The following is a 19018-nucleotide window of genomic DNA, read 5'->3' on the forward strand; positions in this document are numbered from 1 at the left end:
GGAGGAGAGACCTTGGGTCACAAGGCAGCTTTCTATTTCAACCAATTACTCTTGCTTGTTATATACTAGAGGCAGCTAGGTGGCACAACGGATAGAGTGCCAGCCTTGAAATCAGAAAGATTCATCTTCCTGAGTTCAAATCTGGTAGCTGTGTGGCCCTGGGCAAGTCACTTCAGCCTGTTTGCCTCAGTTTCCTCATCTGTCAAATGAGTTAAAGAAGGAAATGTCAAACCACGCCAGCATCTTTGCCACGAAAATCCTAAATGGGGTCACAAAGAGTCAGACACGACTGAAAACCACTGAACAACACCAACTAGAAACTAAGATCTGTTTTTTTCTGCAAGCTAAAAAGTGCTATTAGTACCCTCTAAATTTCAATACTCTTAGGCAAAGCTCTGGTTACCTCATTCTAATTACATAGTCCAACTGCTATATATATTCTGTGTATTACAATCCACTGAGCTGACAAATTTGACCCCTACCCCTGAGGTGCTGGCAACCTCCTCTCCTTTCCCTCGATCCCTCCCTCAAAAATTATCTTGTTTTTATTCTGTATATATTCATACGTGTACATGTTGTCTCTCCCTTTGGAAGGGAAAGTCCTTGATGGCTGGGATTTTTTCACTTATGTCTTTGTATCCCAATGTCTGACACATAGTAGGTACTTCACAAATGCTTACTGATTGCTTGTTTGACATGGAATAACCATTGATTAATATAGATTGACTGATTGGGAACCTTTAACTGCCATATTTTACAAGGGTACTTCATGCTCTGGAATGGAAAGAAATGTTTTAGGCTTCCTAGGACATTAAGAGAGAAATGCTCCCAACTCCAGGTAACACAGCACTTCAACCATCTCTAGCCTCATCCTCAAAGTTCCACTGCAAAGGCATTCCAGTCTCTTACAAATTTTGAAGTCACAATGTGCTTCCTATCATATGATCTAAATGTATTTTTTCTGCAGTGAAAATTCTTGTGCTTTTATTTTGAGCTCAGCAGAGATGGGGAGGGGCAGTTATCTATCACCACTATCAACAAACAAGTGTTGAGGGCTGCTGAGTGCGGGATTCTGTGCTCAGTGACCTGGTTACACCCCGGGTGGGGAACCTGCAGCCTCGAGGCCACACGTAGCCTTCTAGGTCCTTGGGTGCAGCCTTTTGACTGAGTCCAAGTTTTACAGAACAAATCCTTTTATTAAGGGGATTTGTTCTGTGAAGTTTAGATTCAGTCAAAAAGCCGTACTCCAGGATCTAGAAGGCTACATGTGGCATCAAGGCCACAGGTTCCCCACCCCCCAGGCTACACAATCCCATCATACATATGGAAACTCTAATATAGGCTGTCTTGCTGTGGTTCTCATATCCATTAGCTGTGTGACCATGAGTGAATTACTTAGTCTTTCTGGGCTGGTAGGAGTCTATTCTGAGTCTTCTCAACTACCATTGTTGAGAATAAAAGGCTTTGTAACCTATAAGGTGCCAAAGTAGATGTAAGTTACTGGCAACATTTCTTCTATGGATCCAGTAACCCCAATCAGATGCCAATTTTGAATCTCTCTCTCTCTCTCTCTCTCTCTCTCTCTCTCTCTCTCTTTCTTTCTCTCTCCCTCCCTCCCTCCTTCCCTCTCTCTCTCTCCCTCTTTAATTTTATACACTCTAAATTGTAGACCAGAAAACTTGGAAGTAATGAATGTGGAAAGATTAGCCTGAGGTTCTGATCTACTCTCCTGGACCTTTAACTGTACTCTGGAATGAAAATCTTAACTTCTTTTCTCCTCCCAGTGCCCCCAAGGTTTAGGGAGGGGAGCCAAAATGTCCAGAGTATGTCCAAAGAGAACAAATCAAAAAAGGAAAGACGCAAGTAAACAAGCAGAACCAGGAGTTCTGGTGTTCAGCCTAGCCCAATCTATTTCTCTAGAAATGGTTCCTCTCCCCCTGCTTACTCTAGAATAGGAATTTATATTACTTTTTTTAATGGACAAGTCACCTACCTTGCCATATTCCTTAACACTAACAAAAGCCTTCATCCTTCCATCCATCCATTCAACAAGTATTTATTAAGCACTATTAAGTACCAGACTAAGCTTTGGAAACACAAAAAAGGGCAGAAATACTGACCCTCCTCTCAAAGGGCTCATATTCTGATGGGGAAGACAACATACAAACAATTAGATACATACCAGAGATATACAGTATAATGGAAGGTAATATCAGAGGAAAGGGACTTGGTAGGAAAAACTTTGTGTAGGAGATGGTGGTGCCATAAGGGAACTCTGAAGGAGCTAGGTTAAAAGGTCCAGGTGAGGAGGGAGTGCATTCCAGAAATGGCAAAGGCTGGGAGAGAGGAGAGGGAATGATGGATATATAGAGTTTGTCAAGGAGAGTGATGGGAAATAAGCTGGATAGGGAGGCAAGAGCCAGGCTGTGAAGGATTTTCAATGCCAGATAGAGGATTTTTTGTGTTTTATTCTACAGGCAATCCCCTGAAGAGTGCTCCCTTTGCTTTTGCTACAAAATGCAGCAGTGCTCCTCATTAAATGGAAATCCTTTCAACTCCCCAAAGCTGAACTCATCATTAACCTAAATGGCATTGATTTCTCCTGTTCTGAAAAAGACAAAACTTGCCACCCAGCACCAGCTATAAATAACCTCTGAGGTTTGATGAATTATTAAATTGATGCCAAAAGTAGGTTATATTTGCAAGTTGTATATATCAGCCTTGATTTTGTCGGGTCTCGGTGTCCCTGATTGAGAAGAAAGGCTTCATGGACAAGAATATTTCCAGGCCCAGACCTAGATCTACACAAAGAAGGGTCACGAGTAGATTTACTTACCACTGACATCCCTACTATGAATTCCACTATGGCCTCGGGGAAACTAAGGCACAGTCATGAGAAGTGATGTTACAACATACAGAGAATCTAGTTATCATCAATCCTAGCTTCATCATGCCAGTAAAGACAAAGGATAACTCAGCCTAGTTCAGGGGTTTCCAAAGGTTGGACTCCCCAAGGCAGTGAGATACAGTAGAAAGAGAACTGGATCAGGAATCGGAAGAGCTGGGTTCAAATCCAGGCTCATCACTTACTACTTGTGTGACCTTGGGCAAGTCACTTCCCTTCTATGCACTTCAGTGTCCTCAAGGGCTTAAGTCATCTGACCTCTAAGGGCCCTTCCAGCTCTAGGTATATGATCATCCTCTGATCCCTTCATTGGTATTCACAGACTTTTCCTTTCCTCATTTTCTTCAACCCTTTGTTCTTTCTTTCCCCTGACCATGTCATTTCTGTTTCTTACTCCTTGGTCCCTGATCCCCATTTTCCCTCTACATCAGGTCCAACCGAATATCATCTGAAATCTTAGGACCCCACTCTGGGAAACGCTGATCAGATAAATTACACACTAGAACTGGAAAACTGTATTTCTGTTCATTAGTCCCCACTGAGTCACTGCCTTGCTGGGGGATCTCAGTTAACTCACCAAACCTTTATGAGCCTCCATTTCTCACTTTTCCTAATAGGAAGTAAAAATCCCTGTCCTGAAAGTGTGTGAAAGAAATGAATGAAACCAGTCTCTGAAGCCTTCTGAACTCCTGGAAGAAAGGCATTGTAGAAATATAAGATGTTACATTATCCTACATCCTGCATCAGTGAACTGAGCTGACAGATAATCTCTGAAATCTATCTCAGGGCTGTCTCTAGAGAGCGAAGAAAGCCTTTCTGTTCACTGAAGTGAACTGATCACAGGGGCTGAGGCTGCATCTTGTTCTGACCAAATTACACTCTCCATTAGGACTTAAATAGTGGTTGTCTTAACCCCATACACTCTGTTTCCATTTATAGCTTTTTTTTTGTCCCCAGACTGTCTCAGTTTCCCCCATCTCCTCCCCCCACTCAGAAACCTGTTGTCATGCTAATGCCCACAGAACATAAAAATGAACGCTGAGGTAAATCAAATTGCTCTATTAAATGTCTATTCTGCTAGCATAGACAGACTTAATTGGGCTTCCAGGAGATGTAACTTAAGGAATTTGAGGGAAGCCTCCCCTCTTTTCCAAATTCAAGACCTGATCTAGTGATTCACTTTCATCTTGTATACAAGTATTAGCTTGGTATTACTTAAAAGGAAATGTTCATTTGTTTTTTCTTTCTTCATCAATGACATTTTTTCAATGTCAACACTGTTTAACAAAGCATAATGTGCAATACCTTATATATCTTTGTATCCTTCACAATGCTTCTGCTTAGTGCTTTGTACATAATAAATGCTAAATAAACATTTGTTGAATGAATGAATAAACATCCAAAGACATGAGAGTGACGGACCAGCATCTCCAATAAGCACTGCTGTTTGCATCTCCTTGGTTTCTTAGCAAAGATCTCTTTAGCTGAGAGATTTTCTAACCTTCAGGCCATAATAGACTTTGGCAACCCTTAAATAGTGCTTAAGCTATCTTCTGTCTCCAAGAGTTCCACCATTTAGGTTTGGTTGAACTACACTTATGAGTTACCTATGGCTGACTTTAGTTTTGTTTTTTTTTTGTTTTGTTTTGTTTTAGGCAATCGGGCTTAAGTGACTTGTTCAGGGTCACACAGCTAGTCAGTGTCGAGTGTTTGGTCTGAGGCTGCATTTGAACTCGGGTCCTCCTGACTTTAGGGCCAGCACTCTATCCGCTGAGCTGCCTAGCTGCCCCCTCTGGCTGACTTCAGTGAGACCTATCTCCACAACATTTTTTCTCTAGCACTCCATTGTGTTATGTAGGTAATCCTGGGCTCTTGAAGGCAATGTCAGTGAAATAAAAGCTCTGTTGGGCTGCAGAATCATAGATTTAGAACTGAAAGGGATCTCAGAGGCCATCAAATCTAACCCTCTCATTTTACAAATGAGATGACTGAGGCACATAGAGATTAAGTATATTCCTAGTAATAGTAACAATAGCCAGCATTTAAGTAGTGCTATAGTTCAAATCTGGCCTCAGACACTGACCAGCTGTATGATTCTGGGCAAGTCACTTCACCCTGCTTGCCTTAGTTTCCTCATCTGTAAAATGAGCTGGAGAAGGAAATGTCAAACCACTTCAGTATTTCTGCCAAGAAAACCCCTAACGGGGTCGTGAAAAATCAGATATGATTGAAATGACTGAACAACAGCATGTAGTGATTTAAGGTTTACCAAGCACTTTACAAATATTATCTCCTTTTATCCTCAAAATAACCCTGGGAGGTAGATGCTATTATCACCTTCATTTTACAGAGGAGGAAACTGAGGCAAACAGGTTAAGTGACTGGTCCAGGGTCACCCAGCTAGTAAGTATCTGAGGCCAGGATTTAGTCTCCCTGACTCCAGGCCTGGCATTCCATTCTCTGTGCCCCCAGCTGCCCAGAGTAGTATTTCCCTGAGGTAGGATGTGATACTAGATCTTCTTGACTGACACTTTCTCCACTATTCCATCCTGCGTCTTCAAGGTCCTACCAAGCTGGAAAGACTTTGAGTTAGGACTTGGAGATGGACTTGCAGGTCAAGTTTCCAAGCACTGGTCTAATGTAAGTTTAGACAGACTAATCACCAGGTTGGTTATGGGTGACAAATTTTGGGACTCAGAAGACTCAAGGATAATCTTCCAAGGTCTAGAGGGGTCGCATATGTTTCCCAGAATCACAGAGTTGGACGGGACCATGAAATCATCTAATCTGACCTAGACCTGAACAAGAATCTTCTCTCCAACATTCCTGACAAGTGGTCAATGAGTTTCTTCTCGAAGATCACCCTTTGATGAAAAGGAATCCCCCACTTCCTCCTGAGGTAGGCCATTCCATTTCTTAAAAACTCCAATTGTTGGGAAGTTCGTCCTTACCCAGAACCTAAGTCTGCCCCCTCTGCAAATCCCACTGGTTGTTCCTAGTTCTGTTCTCTGGGGCCAAGCCTAATGGGAACAAGTCTAATCCCTCTTCCATAAATATGGCAGCTCTTCTCATTGTTTAAGACAGTGATTATGTCCCATCTGAATCTTCTCTTCTCCGGTTTAAGCATTCCCATTTCTTTCAACCCAAGCAGCATGACCTCAAAACCCTCATCACCCTCCTTGGCTTCCTCTGGACAATTACTAGCCTATCAATGACATCCTTAAAATGGGTAACTAGAATGGAACCCTATCCTCTAGATATAGTCTGACCAGGACACAGTATCACCAGACTTTCATACTTCTCTGTTTCTGGGTACCATGGGTCTCAATAGAGACCCATAGAGCTTACATTCGCTTTTTTTAAACTGTCATATTTATTAACTCACATTGGGCACTAAAACCCCCTAGATCTTTTTCAGATGAACCACTATCTAGCCATGCCTCTTCCATATTATATTTGTGAAATTGACTTTTCAAATCCCTTCCTTCCTTCAAGACTCAGCTCAAATACCACCTTTCACATAATGCCTTTTCTGATCCCCCAGATTACAAGTGCTTCCCCTCCCCAACTCCCTCGTATTTGTATTGTATTTATTCTGAATCTACTTACATGTATATACATCTCCCCTAACAGAATGTAAGTTTCTTAGAGCGGGGATTGCTTCTTTTTTTGTCTGTTTCCCTAGCTCCTAGTCCAGTGACAGATACAAACTAGGAGCTTAATAAGTGCCTGTTGATGGAGCACAAATGAAACCATATTTAATTTAAATTTATCAGACTTAATCCAAGGAGAGATATGGATGAGTTGCAGGATCCATCAACATATCAGAGATTTGATTCAATATGCAAGGCTGCCATGAGTTTTTTGGATCCTGACTCCATCATCCAGTGACCTCTTCCAACTTGGTGTTATCTGCTCTACCAATTTGATAAGCATATCATCTATGCCTTCACCTAAGTCCCTGATAAAAGTGTGAAGGAGCCCCAGGACTAAGGACAATTCCCTGAGGAACTCTACTAGAGATCTTCTAAGTGACTCCTCTTTGGGTTAAGTTCTTCAACCAAATCAGAATCTAATTAACTATGCCATCTATCATCTAACCCACATCTCAGCATGAGAAACTTTGTCAAATGCTTTACTGAAATCTATGCACACTCTATCAACAACATTCCCTTGATTTTTACCAGTCTGATAACCCTGTGAAAAGAGGAAATAGATTTGGTCTAGCATGACCTGATCTGGTTGAAATCATGCTGGCTCTTGTGATCACTATTTAATACTTCCTAGAACTTTTCTAAGAATCCAGGTCAAACTCAGTGGCCTATAGTTTTCAGCCTTTTTTCCCCCTTTTTGGAAAATGGGAAAATTTGTTTTTCTCCAGTCTTGCAAAACCTCTCCCTTCAGTCATCAAGTCCACCATTTCTTTCAAGACCTTTGCAAGCACTCAGCAAACCGGAATTAGAACTCACAGTTCCCAAGTTATTCAGAATAAATGGGAAATGCTTCTTTGCAGAGGTGGGGAGCTATGGTTGTGGAACACTATATATAATGCCAGGCTTTTTTGATATTTTGGTTGATTTAGTTGAACTGGATTTTCCCCCTTTTTATTATTTATTACATAGGATTGCTCTCTGGGCAGGAGTAGAAAGAAGGATACATCAGAAAATGCAGGTGATATAAAAACAAAAGATATTGATAATTTTTTAAAAAGAATAAGTGGGCAGAATACTTTCTCTCATGGCTTACTAAGTGACTTCAGGTTGTGAGTTGCATTGTCAGAGGTTATATGCACACTGATGAAATTATAGTTCTTTGAAGTGCTAGAATAAGGCAAAACCTTAAGGGATGAGTTGGCTTATCCAAATACAAGTATGTAAACCAAATAAGATTTTTGTTTTTAAAATGGGAATTTCTTTTTAACTCTTTGTCCTCCATCTCCTTGAAAATAATACTCATCTAGCAGGAGAAGGAGGTTAGTTGTTTATATTAAAGGTGTCAGTGACTGGTTGTGATGGGAAATCACGAATGGCCAGTCTTAGGGAATTGGTCAAGTTATTGATACTACCCATAACCTAACGACTTTTGAGCTTCTTTCTTTCTCTCATTCTCTCCTGCCTATCTTTATATCCCTTATTAGAAGCAGCTATGGCTAACTAGGTGGTGCAGTGGATAGAGCGTCAAGCCTGGAGTCAGGAAGACCTGAGTTCAAAACCAGCCACAGACACTTACTAACTGAATGACCTTGGGCAAATTCTCATTGAACCTTAGTTTCCTCATCTATAAAATGGGACTTATAATACCTTCCTTACTGATCTTAAAGGGTTTTGGAAGGTTCACAGGAAATAACACATATGGAAGGTCTTGCTAAACTTGCCCATGCCTGCCCAGCTGGCACTGCAACCTTCCTCCTAGAGAAATGGAGTTGAGGGGTGAGTATCCCACAGGTGGATACTAAACTCACGAGGTACAGTTCTCAGATGACTCAGTGAAGTCTTCATCAATCTCCACATTGGTCGCTTGGGTAGCAAATCCATGTGGCAATTCATCCCACTCATCGAATCGGATGCCTGTGCCTAGAGAATACCGGCCTTTGGCACACGGCTTACATGACTGGTCCTTCATGTCCAGAAATTCCCCAGCCTTGCAGGAAAAAGCTAAAAGAAATTGAACAGAAGTTGGATAATATCAAGGTTATTGCTCACAGGAGTGTTGATGAGTGGCCGTTCTACATGGTGGGGGGGGAAGTCTTGATAACCAGCTGGGAGGCACAGGGTTCCGCCTAGAAAGGCTTAGCAACTTAGGAGCTAAAATTTTTCATTCCCATTCCACCTGACTTCAGGTAAGGTCACTCTGGGTTTAACACCAGCTGAGAGGTACCTTTCCTATTCTGAAAGCTCTTCAGGGAGAGATATCACTGACTTTCATGTAAAACTATTTGTGTCTCATAATGTCTTCATAAGATCATAGATAGCCGTAGAAAAGGACTTTAGAGATTTCCCAGTCCATCTCCTTCACTTTGCAAATAAGGAAATGGGGGGGGGAGTTAATTGACTGACTAGCATAAGGCCACACAGGTACTAAGTAGCAATGCCAGAATTCAAACACAGCTTTTTAGTGTATATAATAATTCCTTTGCTCGTGATTTCTTAGGCCCCTTTAAAGGCAGCCTAACTCTGAGCAATGTTCATATATACATTTTTAAAAAACATTCTCAATATCACCCCCAACTCTTAAAAATGTTCTTTATCCCAGTTCCCTAATTATCAGTTCCTCCCTCCTTTTCCTGTCTTATCAGAAAAGAGAAAACAGGTGCCAACCGTTTGAAAGGTTATGATCGTTAAGTACAGAGTTACACGAAATGGGAAAGTGAGCCTCAGACAAGTCCTCATGTTTCTGAATGCACAATCAGGCTCACCCACCAAATGAGATTTATATTTCTCTGAATTGACACTCAATGTACTTTAAAGGTCTGCCTCTGCAGCAATCCATCTTTCCTGGCTTCCTTTCCAAGAAGGAAAATGGGCTGCAATCTTCACTAATGAGTGATTATAGCTGCCCAGTGAATGACTAGGCTAAGAATGCATAAACATAAAGGAAACTAAATATGCAAAAGAAGAAAACATCTGAATGCAACACAGCTGGAATTCTGCATTCTTATTCCCCAAGATACAAAAAAGAATTCAAGTATTAAGTCTGTATCATAAAAAACATTTCTCTACAAAGGAGAGAAAAGCCAAGTGTTTGGTAAAAACAATCTGATTTTCCCAAGACTTCCTTCCTCTCCCACAACCGAGGGCTTAGAGCTGACAGTTCTGTGCCAAGCAAGGACATGGCTGAGGTAATATACAAGGTGAGCGTGGAGTGACCACTACTTACAGCATTCAGTGCCTTTGACTGGATCAGGTAGGCTGGTGCACAGTCCAGGTGTGTGTGGCACGGCGACCCTCCATCTGGAGCCCATGCTGTCACATGCAGTATACTCATAGTGATACTCAGACTGTAGTGGAGAGAGAGAAAACACCACACGGTGAGGATGGGGCAGTCATCCAGCACACATAAGCACACCTGTTATCCCTTGCCTCTCCTGTGTAGAACGTGATCTAAATAGGATCCAAGGATTCCAAGGAGTCCAAGCTCCCTGGATACCCTAGAGGGCCTCTTAAGGGTTGGACTGATCATCAGTAATGGAAATGACTTGGTTCATTCTTCTTGGCTGGGATGTTATCCCGTCATTGGAATGGCAAGCTTCTCACAAAGATATTTTAAGATCCTTTCTCGTTCCTTGCAAATAAAGGGACACTGACCCACAGGATTGAGAGCCAAGTTAAGGAGGGAGAACAGAACAAAAAGGGGTGGTGTGTGTGTGTTGGCAAGGGGGAAGAGTCTGGATTGCCCCAAACGGAAGAACAGATGAACTCCAACTTCCCATGAGGAAGGGTCCGTCCAGGGCACAAAAAAGATCGAACAAGTTATGATTGCAGCTGTTGTGCCCTGTATCCCTCAGGTTCCTTCCCAGTGACTATAAATTGCTGCCTTGCATTTGTTAAGTACTATGACGGGTGACACAGCAGGCTATTGGGGGACTCCCTTTTCTTATCCCGCACTAGCTGGATATAAAATCTATTCACTGTCCTTACAATTCTCTCTTCCACAGAATGGATAATTCCCAGTCCAGTTCAATTATCTGATTAGCTGGAGAAAGAATTGAATTAGCAATGAACAGTCCAACATTGTTTCAAAGAGGGAAAACATAAAAGATGTGCCAGATGTCCGCATAAACTCTTTTATTTTTTAAACATTGTTTAAACACTTTAAGCGTTAAAAATAAAAACAATGGAACTGATCACAATGCGGATTCTGGCCTCTGTTTCATCTGTACGCTGCCACTTACCTCAAATGGTTTAAAACCTGAAAAACCTGAAACAGATTTCCTCTGTTCTGGCTGCCCACGTGGAAAGAAATGAAGGCAAAGATTCAGAGTGTCTTAGAGCGAGGAGAGAGCTTAAGAGGTCATCTAATCTAACCCCCTCATTTTAAAGATGAAGATACAGGGCCAGAGAGATGAAGAGACATATCCAAAATCACAAGCACAAGTGAGTGACAGAGAACAGTCTCCTGGGCCTCAGTTTCTGATTTTGTTAAAATGAAACTTGGTGGATTAGTGGATAGAGGGCAAGACTTGGAGTAAGAAAGACCCAAGTTCAAATCCTGCCTCAAACAGTGATTACTTGTATGACCCTAGGCAAGTCATCTACCCTTTCTGTACCTCCTTTCCTCATCTGCAAAATGGGGATAATAATACTACTTAACTTATAAGGTTGCCACAAGGATCAAATGAGTTAATGGATGTAAAGCACTTTGCAAACCTTAAGGTGCTAAATTCAAATTGTCACCATCATCATTATTAAAATGAAAGAACTAGATGACCTCTAAAGTCCCCATCAGTTCCAGATCTATTGACCTTTGAACCTAGGTTTTTGGTCCCCTCCTCTCTATATTTTCTACCTTAAACTCATGCAATAAAGAATCACCAAAAACTACATGAAGTCTAGGAATGAATGGATTTCAGGTCTGCTGTGAGGCAGTATAATCTTAGACTGTACCAGAACCAAAAGCAAACAGTTTTATTCCCTGGATAGGGGAAAATAAGCATAGATAACAATTAACATATTGTTTCCAGTTCTGAAGTAAAGAGTTTCTGACAGCAATTTTAAAAATAATTTTGGAATTTTGTTTTAATATATATCAATTAAAAATATTTATTGAGCACTTATTACATACCTAGCACAAGAAACATTAGGTACTGAGCAGGGCTCGCTTAGCCAGATGCAAGGAGCAGGGATTAACATTTGGAAAATGTCAAGATTTTCTCTTTTTCCACCACCTCTTGCTTCAGGTTTGGATGCCAGATCTATCTAGGAAAGAGCCCTGGGCTAGGTAGAGAAAGGAGATCCATTTTTGCCCAGATGTCAATCAATATACAGTGACAATGATGGGGTGCTTGGGTGGTTGTACCCCAATTCCATGACCATGTTTCTCCCTAGCCTCAGAAACACTATCCCTGGCAGTTTCTCCCCAGCCCGAGGACACTGTGCCTAGCAATTACTCATGAGTGGGCCCCAGCAAGACCCTTATCTCTCCCTGGTACAGTTACAAACAGCACCTGAGGGAATTATTAGTTTGAATTGACTTTGTACTGGGTCATAAAGATATTCTTACCCACTGGACTATCTATACTACCACCCTGCCTTATTATCTACATCCTGGACTCATTATCTGTATTCTAGACCTAAGACATATGTATACTCCCTACATCTATCTTGTCAAACAAGACATTAACTGGTGGCAGACTGGACAATTCTCAGTTACCCCTGACCGTTAGTTAACTTAGTGACGTAGCAGGCCTAAAACCACACCTCCGTGTAGCCCCCCTTGTGAGCTTTTCCTAGTGAACTCTGGGTAAAACGCCTCCGAAGTAGATACAAAAAGTGCATGTTCCTTTAAGAACTGACCACTCCTTAACCACTCCTTAATCCTGCCCTGAATCAAGTTTTATTATATTTTATCCTATATAAACTTTAACTGTATCCCTCTAAGGTCTCAGGTTCCTTAAGAATCCTTACCCGCTATATAGTGTAACGATAAATCTTTGCCAACTTGACTCCAAGAATGCTTGAGTCTGTGAAATCATTCCAGATGACCCCGTCTTGTTCTTTGGTCTTTGAGGGGTCTCAGCCTCTCAGACTGCAACAACACTTTGGGCAAGCCACTTCTGGGGATCCCATTTTCCTCATCATCCTTATGTCCCTACCTCACAAGGAGGTAAGGAGAAGAATGTCAACATATTTGTAATGCATTGAAACCCTTTAGTTTGTTTTTAAGAGTACTGTATAAATTGTAGGCCTGATTATCCTAAATAGAAAGTTTCTACTATGCAGTAGCTGTATTAATTGTAAATAGCCACTTTTCTTCTCCACCAGAGTAAGCAAAGATTTACCCTTGGCAAGTAATAAATAAGGGGCAGCTAGGTGGAGCAGTGGAGAGAGAGTGCCAGGTCTGGAGTCAGAAGACTCATTTTCCTGAGTTCAAATCTGGCCTCAGACACTTGCTAGTTGTGTGACCCTGGGCAAATCACTTAACCCTGTTTGCCTCAGTTTCCTCACCTATAAAATGAGCTGGAGAAGAAAATGGCAAACGACTCCAGCGTCTTTGCCAAGAAAACCCCAAATGGGGACACAAAGAATTGGACACGACTAAAAAACGACTGAACAACAACAAAGGTAAAAAATAATGACTGAACTGACTTTATTAGTTACACACAATCCTGGGCATGGAAAAGAATAGCAAAAAGTGTGCTGTCTCTGTGCCTTTGGGAAGGTACCTCTAGCACCACTATGTAACAAACACACGCTGACACACAGCCCTCCCCTCCTACCTCCTCTCACTCACTTTGTAATAATAAATATGTAGGGGGCAGCTAGGTCACTTGACACTTACTAGCTGTGTGACCCTGGGCAAGTCACTTAACCCCAACCGCCTAAGCAAAAAAAAACAAAAAACAAAACCCAACAACAACAACAACAAAAAAACAAAAAAATATAATAAATGTGTAGGCGAGGCCCTCAGTTTAGGGACATGCCTATCTAAGGAACTGAGTAGGTCAGTGTTCTCTGCCAGTCAGGCTCAACCCCACACCCCTCAGAAGGGCTGTTAAAAAGTTAATGTGTTCAGTAAGAGAGTTTCTCTTCAGTCTGATTGCATTTTCCTCTAGGGGAGATAAATGGAACAATTCCATTTCTTTCTGTCTTCTTTCATCTGTTCCCCCCTGGGTCCTACTGTGGTGGGAGGTTTCCCAGGCAAATGGCAGTTTTAGACCTTAGACAAATTTCTTTTCAAATATGTGCTAATTTATTCATTGTTATCTGGATAGATTTACAGCAGCCAGGGTGACTGTCTCTGTTGTCTCTGCTTGTGATGGTTCTAAGTCTGGATTACCCTGAGATAATTATACCATTAACAAGAACTTTAAAGGGGGGCAAATGACAAAGTAAAAGAGGGAAAGAGACAGAATTCCTCAGGTGCACTGAAAGTCCTGCGGATAAATCACCTTCCTTGGTATGCTGCCTTGGTTTACCTGAGGCCCTCCCTGAAACATATGTAGATAACTTATACATTTACAAATAGTACAGAATTTAAAATTAATCATGGCCAGTCCAGACAAATACACAGTACCCTGCACATTTCACACCCTTCTCCTAGCTGAAAAACAGCAAAACACTGACTATTCTTTTGGGGAAGAATGGAGAGGCCCTAGTACACTTGTCAGGCACAGCACAACTTCTTAATTCGGACAGGAACAGAGAGAAGAGATGAAACGCTAAAGTTCTATTCCTCTGGGGCCAAAGATGAAGTATCGCCCTTTTCGCAATGCCTACTTTTCAGTTCCTGAAAAGGTTCGATATCTGTGCCACATGGAAACTTGCTGGAGCTAGAAAATCAAGAAAAATTTCTTATTTTAAAAGTCTCAGAGACCTGAGAGGAACTCCTATCCATCCCTGGTGGCTACTGAGTACATCAGGAGCTCAAGGATATGCACCTCAGGGCCACAGAGGCTCCAGTCCATCTTGAGACAGTCCATCCTAACTGGCTCCAGTCTATCCTGAAACATGGGTCCATATGCTCTGCCATTACATATTGGTGTTGGTGACAGAGATATATTTCTTGTGCTATGTCCCCCAAGCATCTCAAACTCAACATATAACAACAACTAACATTTATATAGAGCTCACTATGCACCAGACACTGTGTTAAGTGCTTTACAATTATTATCTCCTTTGACCCTCATGATAAACCTCAAGGGGTAGGTGCTATTATTATCCCCATTTTACAGATGTGGGAACTGAGGTAAATAGAGGTTAATGACTTGCCCAGGGTCACACAGCTATTAAGTATTTGAGGTAAGATTTTAACTCTGGTCTTCTTAACTTCAGGCCCAGCCCTGGCTCTACTGAATTACCTAGCTGCCCTCTAAATTATCTTAACCCCTTAAACATATCCTAACAACTCCTGTTTCCCTCCCCATCCCCCACCCCCAAAATCCCTCATCTTCCCAATTTCCCTATTTCCATCATGGGCACTGCTATCCTTTCAGTTCCCTGGTTTCACAATCTCTGTGTCATCCTTGCTTTCTCATTCTTTCACACTCGAATATCCGATCAATTATCAAGTCTTGTTGATTGTATTTTCACTCAATCTACAGTCTGGCCAAATGAGTCTTCCTGCTGTTCCATTTCCCACCTTTGAGCTTTTGCCCTGACTTGACAGTCATGCTTGGAATGGTCTTCCTTTTCTCTGCTTCCAAGAATCCCTACAGCTCCCTTCAAAACTGAGCTCAAGTACTATCTTTAACTCAAGGCTTTCCGATTCCCCTAACTGCTAGTGCTCCCTGCCATTATGTTGTATTTACATTGCATGTATTCTATATCTACTTATATGTGTACACATTATTTCCCTCCATAGAATATAAGCTCCTTGAGGGCAGGTATTGTTGAGTTTTTTGTCTTTGTATCCCTAGCATTTAGTACAAAAGCCTGAAAGAGTAGGTGTTCAACCAACAGATGAATCAATCAGTTGATTGATCAATAACCCATAGCGTGCACACAGCTCTGAGAGACTTGGTGTACAGGTTGACCTCACAGTTGAGTGACCTGCGCTCTTGTAGTGGTATACAATAGAGCTGTCATCACTGTGCATTCACCTGTAAAGCCCTGCTTCTGAACAATGTGCACTTAGCACCCCCAAATGCAAGACAGGAATTAAGAGAAGTATGTGTTCTCTATTTCTTCAATCTCAATTTTGTGTTGCAAAAGGGGAGATGGAAGCATAGTTGTTAGAAGTTTCCTGCTTCTACCATGGACCTAACCATTTCAAACCACTGCAAAGACAGTGGTTGTTCAGTCATTTCAGTTGTGTCCTACTCTTCGTGACCCCATTTGGGGTTTTCTGGGCAAAGATACTGGAGTGGTTCGCCATTTCCTTCTCCAGCTCATTTTACAGATGAGGAAACTGAGGCAAACAGGGTTAAGTGACTTGCCTAGGGTCATACAGCCAGTAAGTGTCTGAGGTCAGATTTGAACTCAGGAAGTTGAGTCTTCCTATCTCCAGTTTAACCACAAAAGGGAGAAGAGATATAGGGTGGTAGCTAGCATACACAGATGAATCAAATGAGGGTTTTTCAGGATAGGGGGGACATGGGCATGTTTGTGAGCAGTAGGGAAGTAGCCAGTAGACAGAGAATGATTGATGAATAGTGGAAGTATGGGGTAGGAGAGAACATTGGCCTAGATGGAGGAAAGGAACACAAAAAAGACAGAATCACTAGAAGCAAATGTCACCTTCACAGCTTTGCGCAGAGGTGCCTCCAACTCCCTCTCCCAAATTCAGAAAAATCACAAAAAGTGCAGATTATATCCTAAATGTCCTGGTGTCTGCATTCCCTTACTGAATCTGACAGCAGGTCTGTATTCGATAACTTTTCTTTTCTTTCCCCACAAAGGACCAAATGTATTTTTTTTTGTTATAAAAGCTGAGTAAGTGTTGAGTCCACAGGACATACAGCCTTCAGCTTTGCACAACTTTTAAAACTTATTCATCAGTCTTTTGCATTGTACCTTTCCATGAAATATAGATACCATCCAAAAATTTTCTGACATTCTTATTTTTTTTTTTACCATTGTGGCCAGGAGCAACTGAATTTGATATAAGTTTGATGTCATTTTATTTAAGAATTAACTCATCTTGAGAAGTGGAACCAACAACATCTGGTCTCGTACATTTGTGGATGTGTTTTTCACCCAGAAAGTTTCTGATTTTCAATGAGTAAGGCATTCTCTTAAAAAACAAAATTGATAGGGAATCAAATATACACAGACCTTGTCTCACACAGAAAACCCAGGGTAGCGCCTTTGATCATGTTTTGCACCTGTCGACAGATTATGCAAGTTGTTGTGAGCTCCTTTAGATGTTCCCAGCACCTGTCAGACTGGGGCTTTTTACTCTTCTTTCCAAGGAAACTAAATTCAACATTGGTGGGGTTGAAATCTCTTCACAGGATTCCTCCGGGGACCTTCAAAATAACTCTGAACCTTCAGAGAGATGTCAACATTTTCTGGCATGTGTGCCTCGAGAATGATCTTCATCTCATTGTGGAGGGGCCAAAGAGCCAACAAGGAATTGTTATTATACCTTCCCTTTCTTTGTTTTAAAATTTATTTATTTTAGTTTTAGTTTTCAACATTCACTTTTATAAGATTTTGAGTTTCAAAGTTTTTCTCCCTCCCTCTGCTCTTCCCTCCCCAAGACAGCATGTAATCTGATATAGGCTATTCATGTATTACTATTAAACATATTTCCATATTAGTCATGTTGTGAAAGAAGAAACAGAACAAAAGGGAAAAACCACGAGAAAGAAAAAACAAAAAAACAAAGAAAGTGAAAACAGTATACTTCAATCTGCATTCAGACTCCATAGTTCTTTCTCTAGATGTGGATGGCTTTTCCATTATGATTCTTTTGGAATTGTCTTAGATTATTGTATTGCTTCGAAGAACCAAGTCTATAAAAGCTGATCATCATACAATGTGGCTGTTACTGTTTACAATGTTTTCCTGGTTCTGCTCACTTCACTCAAGATCAGTTCATGCAAGTCTTCCTAAGTTTTTCTGAAACTGCCTGTTCATCATTTCTTACAGCACAGCAGGATTCTACTACATTCATATACCACAACTTGTTCAGCCATTCCCCAATTGATGGGCATCCCCTCAATTTCCAAGCTTTTGCCACCACAAAAACAGCTGCTATAAATATTTATATATATATGGATCTTTTCCCATTTTTTATGATCTCTTTGGGATACAGAACTAGAAGTGGTATTGCTGGATCAAAGGGTATGCACAGTTTTATAGCCCTTTGGGCATAGTTCCAAATTGCTCTCCAGAATGGTTGGATCAGTTCACAACTCCACCAACAATGCATTGGTGTTCCAATTTTCCTACATCTTCTCCAACAGCTATCATTTCCCTTTTCTGTCATATTAGCCAATCTGATAGATGTGATGTTGATTTGCATTTCTCTAATCAATAGTGATTTAGAGCATTTTTTCATATGACTATAGATGGCTTTAATTTCTTCATCTGGAAACTGCTTGTTCATATCCTTCGAACATTTATCAATTCCCTTTCTTTTTTTTAGGTAAATTATTTGCTTCCCAGGGAATAGCATTTAAAGGGCAAAATAAGGCTTTCCTGACATTCAGACAACACAACCACCTAACCCAAAACTGTCTCTGGTGCCACAATTATTGGTCTAGAAGCAAAGCATCACAGTGAACTAGTGCCCTGCAATCACCACTGATTTAAATTGTCTAAAAATAACACCTGAACTCTTGCATGGGAGAACACGGATCACTGGAGCTGGACGACCCAAAGTCTACACCTGGTTTTTGTAGATCAGAGGAGCAAAGGCAGATAAAAAATGGGATGAGGAAAAGCAACGGTGGGGTGTCAGGGAGCAGCTCAGTCTGCCTAAGATGAGCTTCCTTCAATTAGTACAGGACTTGGAAAGGTATTTGTAATCCACTTGGTTTTTGTTTTTTTTTTTTCATGTGTGGATAGTTGGGTCAATTTTTTTTTAACTGACTGTAGGATTTGTTTAATAGGCTCCACTTTGTTTTGGGGCTTGATGAAATCAGCACAGTCATCTGCAAATAACATCTGAAGGACCTAAACATTATAGACCAGCTAGGCAGCACAGAGGATAGAGCACTGGGCCCAAGTCAGGAATACCTGAGTTCAAATCCAGCCTCAGACATTTATTAGCTGTATGACCCTGGGCAAGTCACTTGATCTCAGTTTGCTCAACAGTAAAATGGGGATAATAATAGCACTTTCTCCCAGGATTGCTGTGAAGATCAAAGGAGATAGTATTTGTACGGTGCTTGGCATATAGTAGGCATTTAATAAATGTTTGTTCCCTTTTCCTAAAGATAATCCATCTAGTAGTTGGATTCTCTAGTGGACATCCTTCTTGACAGTGCTAAACTCATTTCTGGTTGTT

At 41.2% G+C, this 19018-nt stretch overlaps 1 protein-coding gene across 1 annotated transcript in view; it reads right to left on the reverse strand.

The window, feature by feature from the left end:
• KIAA1324 (KIAA1324 ortholog) overlaps window positions 1-19018 on the reverse strand; it is a 106100-nt gene that overhangs the window by 40890 nt on the left and 46192 nt on the right. Inside the window, exons 2-3 of the mRNA XM_027856804.1 lie at window positions 9782-9902; window positions 8367-8559 (exon numbers count right to left, since the gene is read on the reverse strand). Of these exons, the coding sequence (XP_027712605.1) occupies window positions 8367-8559; window positions 9782-9902 (314 nt within the window). The remainder of the gene's footprint in view (window positions 1-8366; window positions 8560-9781; window positions 9903-19018) is intronic.

This window comes from Vombatus ursinus, unplaced genomic scaffold, assembly GCF_900497805.2.
Source record: "Vombatus ursinus unplaced genomic scaffold, bare-nosed wombat genome assembly UNPS02011613.1, whole genome shotgun sequence".
NCBI classification, from domain to species: Eukaryota; Metazoa; Chordata; class Mammalia; order Diprotodontia; family Vombatidae; genus Vombatus; species Vombatus ursinus.